This window comes from Alligator sinensis, unplaced genomic scaffold (genome assembly GCF_000455745.1).
Source record: "Alligator sinensis unplaced genomic scaffold, ASM45574v1 scaffold2_1, whole genome shotgun sequence".
NCBI lineage: Eukaryota > Metazoa > Chordata > Crocodylia > Alligatoridae > Alligator > Alligator sinensis.
In genome coordinates, this window is record NW_005842712.1 from 448,812 (window position 1) to 456,120 (window position 7,309).

Genomic DNA, 7,309 nt, shown 5'->3' on the forward strand with positions numbered 1-7,309 from the left:
AATTAAAGCTGCTCTTGGGAGTTGCTCTAATTAAAGCACCCACCCCCAGAGCACGTGTGAAGACACCCTCTGTGGCTAAAGTTTTGTGGTTTACCCAGTGTTCTGCATGTGTCCAAGCAATGGTATTCTATCCCAGGTGCCTGCACAGCCACTTGCAGCCTCCTGAGCATGCTCAGTAGGGAAACAGGATAAACTCTAGCTGTGTACAATTTAAACTGCTTGTCAATGTAAAAATTGTAGTTACATGGCTATGTAAGTGCCACATAAGCCTGTGAAGGTGAGCTAGGATTTAACCTTTCATCTCCCTTTGATTTCAAATTCTGGCTGTAAAGTAGGATAATAATTCTTTTATGTCACTGTAGACTGTGAGAGCTTTTGGAAAGGAGAGAATCTCTTAGTATGTAGATATTTGCTACCTAGTATTGTGGCGCCTCATCTTGGCTGGGCTTATTGGTGCTACAATATCAACACCACCACCACCAACACTGAGTCGTAGTAGTTTACTAACAGGCCTCTGCTATCCTCTGATAACTTTGAATATAAGCCTCACCCAGTATCAAGCTCAGATTGATGTCCTTTCCAAATTATTTGTTTGATAAAAAAATATTTTAAAAGGATTCCTAGGTGGCTTGGATAATTATAAAAGGTACACTTGTGAAAACTTGTCTGTGTCCCTTCCAGCTAGACAGTTGGTGCAATAAAAGATATCATCCTTGATTTTTGCATAACCTTTGTGTCAGTTAAGATTTGTGAAACTGGAACTGATTATTGTTCCTTGTATCCCCAGTGGATTCAGTGGGAGTTATCTTCTTCATCAAGGACCTGTAGTTCTCATGTGACCTTTTCATGAATATTCTGAACTTCTTTGGCTTGCTTCAGGGCAGGAGCCAAGCCATTTCTGTTTGTTGTATACCTGCCTTTGTGGAATGTGCTTATAGAGGAGTGACCTGGATCATGTTTGCCAGCTTTGGGATTATTTTACAGCTTGTTTCTGTTCTTTATTGTAATTTTCTTCCTAATTATTTTCTGGTTATGGCAACCAGCAGTCTTCAAGCATAGGCATCTATATATTACATAACTACTTATTTCTAATTAATTTTGATATGTATGTTTATCTGGTAGGAAGGCACTAAACTCTGCAATTGGACCCAGAGGATATAAAAGTAAATTGATTTGTGACAAAACGTGTATTCTCTCCAAGCAATAAGTCCATGAAAAGGGATTGTATATCAGTACTCTTCACCAGGAACACTCTAAGTCTGTTAAATCAAAGAGGAAGGGATTAGAGCAATTTCATTTTTAAAATACCTGCATATCAAGAGTTGGATAACATCCTACCAGACTGATTAAAAACCAGTATATCTGGTTTTAAAATAGCAAAGAAAAGAGAAATGCTCACCTATCAGGATACATGTAATAATTCTGCTGCTTCTCTCATTTATTATCTTGATCTTTGCTAGATACAAACCATAGTTTTATGTTTGTTTCTTGCAAAAAACAGCTGATTTTAAAGAGACTAACATCTTTCAGCTACAGGAGGAACTGAGAGAGAGATTTCCTATGGGCAGTGAACTACCACCTCCTCTGAACTTTCTCATTCAGTTCATCTATCCAGTCAAACTACTTCTGACAGTAAAATCTTTATTTTTGTATTTTAAAGTGAATTCAGAGCTTGTGAAAGGTGCAAGATTGACAGCACTGGAAAGTGAAGTTATCTATTCATTCATGGCACAGCTACTGCTCTGGAAGTAACAATACCACTTCAGGCTTTACTAGAAAATTCACACAGGCTTTTGATAAACACAGCTAACTCTTAATTAGAGGGATACCAACAACTCAACAAATCACCTTTCATATTTAAAAATGTGTCTGTTTCTCAGACAAGAACTATATTTGCTGCAAGTCTTGTTTGCTCCAATTTATAATCCTTCAAAAGATAAATTTGCTCTTTTCCATGTGTGACTCTTGCCCCAGTCCATATACTTTGTGCAATCGAGAGCCCACTGTATAAGATCAGTTGGTGGTATATAATGCCATTTCATTGAGAACTAGCTTGAGCTGTCACTGATCTTTGCTATTGTGACCCTTGTTACAATAATTCATGCTTAAATAACTTTGAAGCTTGACTACAATGTGCTGATATTGTTGGGAAGGCTATGCATAAACCAGGGAGTGCAGTGGGAGGTATCAGATATAAAGGGGTCAGTAAAGAGGGGTAGTGCAGTATAGCATGGAATGGAAAATGTAGAAATACAAGAATAGCCCCAGAGGAGAGGAAGAAAAAGTAGACAGAATAGCACAATAGAGTAAGGTACAGAAGAAAGACATAACATATGGGTGTGAATGAGAGCAGTAAATATTAGCATATGTTTGGTTTTTTTATATTCTAATCAGTCTTATAAAATCTTATCAGAGAGAGCTGCCCATATATTTTTCATACAACTGTCCTGTTGCACAGATAAGAGAGATGATTCCTCTTTGTGTTGGGGTGATGAATTAGGAACAACTCAACAATTTTTTTGTCCTGAAGAGTCAATATTTCTAAGGCAGTGGAGCCAGCCTTTTTAGCTGGTAAGCTTGCCTGCTCTATCTGCTCTGGGCCCTCCCCAGTTTGGCACATGCTACATGCACACAGGCAGAGGCTGCCCATTCTACTTGTGATACGTGTCCTGTGGGCTGGCCACTTCTGTTCTGAGGTCATCTGGTCTGTAACTATTTTGCATTATCTTCACTTTTAATCTCTTCCTTTTTTGACACTTTTTCTTAGAATGTATTTAGTTAGTTAGTTTCCCAAATTTATTTAGCTCCATTGAGTGATATTCCTTTAATTTTTGTGGAAGACTAAGTTTTCTGATCTAACAAACTCTCATCTAAGCGATTTCTCTCTACACCTAGTCCTTTTCACTTATGGCCCATTAACGTTTACATTTAATCCTGCTTTTATAATTCCAGTGCATGTGCTTAGTTTGTATTTGTAAAGTAACATTTTTGTTTCTTTCTATACAAGATATTGTTACAACAATTGAAAAGGAAATAAGGTGTTTTGACAATGAACCAAAGACTGCTGTTTAGTTTGCTTGCATAATTAGCCTTCCTGAAGTTGCTGTAACAACTTACATGATAAATGAATGTCAGTTGTGATAGACTGTTTAATCTACACCTATAGGAAAGGACGGTTTACTTAGCTAAAATACTAAATAATTGGAGAAGACCTGTTTTCTGTTTCTTGTTAAAATTCTTGTTTGAAAGGTATATTTTATTTAAATCCAGCCTTGTGTTGATTTAAATTCAGATACATATTACAGCAATAGCAAGATTCCCTAATTAAGACGAACTGCCTTAAGAGAAGGGTTTTCAGTAACTTTCTAATAAGATAATTATTAGCCTTTTTAACATTGGGAATGAGGTTACAATGTTTTTAGCATTGTAAATTTGACATTTTAATTCCCCGTGGTTGTGCTGAATCACTTTCAGACATGGCCATTAATTATGAGCTCACTTAAATTATTTATGAGAGCTGAACTTCATTTCTAAAGTGAAATCTGCATATTGCATGTTTTAAATACTTTGAGCCAAAACGTTCCGGCCTTCCTTAGGCTAAGTCCCATTGAAATTTATGCTCAATTTTTAAGTGAAATTTTTTTTTGACTTGAGTGAAATCTGGATCAGGTGCTCTTTTTACTATTAGTGTGTTCTTGTATATATTGTAATGGGGGAATGATGAAACCAGTATAGTAGAACTGAGGTTTTTTACAGGGTTTATGTTCCTTATCACCCTTGGAGTATGAAGGTTTACAAATTAGCCGGGGTGTATACAGGACTGTAGCAAACAGCTGTGTGTGGTCACTGATGAACTTCAGCTGATCAGAGTAATGGCAGTTCCAGCAATTTCCTGCAGCTTTTATATCAAAAGAAAGGGCTTCTCCAAGCATCTGCTTGGACCTCTGGTGAGCTCCAGCTGACTGGAGAGGCAGTAACCTGTGAAGTAAGAGCTGCAGCAAACAAACGAGTAACTCATTCTTAATTTTGGGAAACCTGCTACAAATTAAGCAAATTGCAAACCACCTCTATATGAATGACTTGGTTTTGCTGGATATCTGCTGTATATCTTGAAACTCAAACTAGTATAAAAGTAATTGGGACATGAACTCCTACAATATATTGGGAAAGGTTAAATTGATTTTTCTTTACCTAGGTGCCGGCTGAGGTTGTCCAGGAGGAAGAAATTGAAACACCTGTTAATAGTCCTGTGGATGAGGTTAGATTTAATCGTTTTCTCACTATGGAAGAGAGTGTAAAAAATTACAAATGAGGTGTAGACAGGAACCCCTAAAGTGGAACACTTGAATTTAGGGTATAATGTAAAGCAGTTGTATTTGATTTTGAAAAACAAATCAATTTATGCAGCTTTCAGTTTAGGTTGGATCTAGAACTGATTCGGGTCTCTCTTTTTGGTATAGTTTCAGTCTCTAATCTTGCAAGTCCATGTTATTTCATGAGATGGACATTATTTAAAGATAATGGAAATATTTTGTCAGATTGAGCATTTTGGTTGTCAATTTTACAAAAACAGTTTTTGGCCATTGGACCAGCCTTGAATTGCAGCCTGTATTGAATCTAGGTTCAACAGCCCACTCATTAACCTATCTCAAAATAAATTAAATGTGATACAATCATCCACATGCACTTGGGAGAAAGAGTAAGTGAGAGGAAGCAAGTTGTTCAATTTTTGAAAATCAGGCCATATATATGCCATCACTTTTGAAAATCCTGGCATAGGTATTTACTCCCTCTTTAAAAGAATTATAAGAGAAAGTGATAATCCCATACCTTGTTTAATGCATGCTCTAGGAGAAATCCTGCGGGAGTTTTGTCATTGACTTTAATAGGGCCAGGATGTCACCCTGTACGTAATTTCTCGCTCTGAGGGAAATATTAACCCAAAAGATTGCTACTTTGGAAAAGCCCTTGCTTATGGGATATATAAAAATACAAAGGTGGAGCAATGAGATATCATAATTATGATGGAAGATTAGGTGCAAGTAGTCCTACAATCAGTTGCTTACTCTTCTATTAATGTGTAATGTGACAAAGTCTCTGTGCCTCAGTTTATGCATATGTAAAATGCATATAATAGTATCCATTTCACAGGTGTGTTGTAAGTTTGGCTTAACTAATGTCTCAAACATCTTGAGAACTTCTGATAAAAATCAGATAATTTTCAGCACCTTCAGGCTGAGGCCACAACACAAATGTATTTCTACGTCTTTGGTGCCAGATAAACTCTGGATAGAGGTATGTGCTGGCTCCAGTGCATACCAACATGTGCAGATGAAAGCCTGGCCTGTTAAAGTTGTGATAATTGCCAGGTTTTAGATGGATAGCTTTTATTATTAATTAGGGCTCAGAGCATTTAAAGAAATATGTTCTTTAATATAGGATGTCAGTATGTGATGTTATACAAGAAGCAGTTTTTCAAGTTTAATGGAGTGATAGAAAACAGAAATAAAATGAAGAAAAGTCTTAGCAATCAATACATATTTAGTCAAATGGTTAAAGCTTGTTATTAAAATCAAATTTGTTTCTGTTTTAATTTTGACATTGTAAGGAAGCCACGGACGGCAATGTAGACACTGTGCCCTCTGCAGCCAGCCTTAAATTGGACCATTAATAAGACATAACTAAGTGGTCAGTAAATGTTTTCCTGTACATATTTTAATGCAGGAATTATTAAACAAATGCAGTAAAACTGAATTCTTTGCAGGATTAGAATCATTTTCCCTCTGTGAAGATGAAGGCTTACGAAGTAACCAGGAGTTGCACAGAGAAACATCTATGTGGGATCACTGATGAGCTCCAGTCGGTCAGAAAAACAGCGCCCTTTGAAGTAAAAGCTGGAGCAAAGAGCTGAGTGGCTCATTCTTATTTTGTGGGAACCTGCTACAAATTAAGCAAGTTGCTGACAACCTAGATATGAATGACCTGGGTTCTAGTGTATATCGTATATACTGAAACTTAAACTAGTATGATAGTGATTGGGACATGAACCACAGTAAATTGGGAAAAGTTAAATTGCTTTTTCTTTACCTCACTTGCCATCTGAGATTGTTCAAGAGAAGCAAATTGTAGCACCTGCCAGTAGTTCTGAAGATGGAGCTAGATGTGTTTGTTGTCTCATTATGGAAGAGAGTGTTAAGAATTGCAAATGAGGTATGAGCGGGAACCCTTGAAGTGGAACAGTTGTATGCTTTAGGGTAACAATGTAAAGCAGTTGTATTTGATTCTGAAAACCAAATTAGTTTATGCAGCTTTCATTTTAGGTTGGATCTAAAACGGTTTGGGCCTCCTTTTGTTTTGTTTTCAGTCTCTGAAATCTTGGAAGCCCATGTGATTTCATGAGGTTGACATTATTTATAGATGATAAATAACCAGTCAGACAGGAGCTTATTTTAAAGACCTAAAAAAACCTATTTATTTTTGGCATAATTTAACATTAAGTTAGTACTTTCCATTTTCAGAATTCCTAAGAAACATCAGTTAATGCTAAAAAGAAACATCATCTTTAATTTGTATGGGGGAAATAAAGATGTCAAACAACATTTCCGAAATCACAGAAAACTCAGTGTCAGAACAAGGATTAAATAGAAATAAAATTAATAATACCATAAGTTCAATGTTCTCTTTCACAAGATTTCTTCCTGTGCAGAATGGTGAATGGAGAGGAACACTGGTGAAATGTAGGGGCTCACTGAGAGATTTTCTTGGCTGATACCAATAGCCGATGGTTAACCAACCATATCAGTCGATGCCAATCTGATAACCAATATTTAGTAATAGTGCAAGGCATTTTAAATTACTGACATTAAATAAACCTTTTGCATTTATAACACACACGCATACGCCTCCTGTCTGTTCCGGCCCTTGATGAGGAAGGTGGTGACTGCCTTATTCCCTTGCACCTTGCCTCCTTGTCCACAGTTCCTATCCATAGCCCTGCTGCCCATGCTCCCATCTTGGGTGGGTGGGACAGACCCTTACATGGACAGTGGTGCTGGGCACATTTGGAGCACCAGAGCACACTGCTGCCTCAGCATTGGTGGGCCCTGCGAAGCCAAGCTCCTGTGGCTGCCGAGGAGAAGCTACTTTTGCAAAGGTGCCTGGTGCCCAGCAGAGTGGAATGTCCCTTTACTGGTGCCTTACCCTGTCCACACATAGCCCAAGGTCTCTGTGGCAGCCCCAGTGCTCAGGCCCCTGCTGTGCATGCAGGATTGTCATGGCACTGTTGTCCCCAAAGGACAGTGAGTTCGTG

The 7,309-nt window shown here is 37.7% G+C and overlaps 1 protein-coding gene across 1 annotated transcript in view; it reads left to right on the plus strand.

The window, feature by feature from the left end:
• Window positions 1-6,880, plus strand: part of DCDC2C (doublecortin domain containing 2C) — a 108,537-nt gene extending 101,657 nt beyond the window's left edge. Inside the window, exons 10-12 of the mRNA XM_006034224.2 lie at window positions 4,196-4,258; window positions 5,609-5,688; window positions 5,765-6,880. Of these exons, the coding sequence (XP_006034286.1) occupies window positions 4,196-4,258; window positions 5,609-5,671 (126 nt within the window). The 3' untranslated portion in view covers window positions 5,672-5,688; window positions 5,765-6,880. The remainder of the gene's footprint in view (window positions 1-4,195; window positions 4,259-5,608; window positions 5,689-5,764) is intronic.
• Window positions 6,881-7,309: the final 429 nt, after the last annotated feature.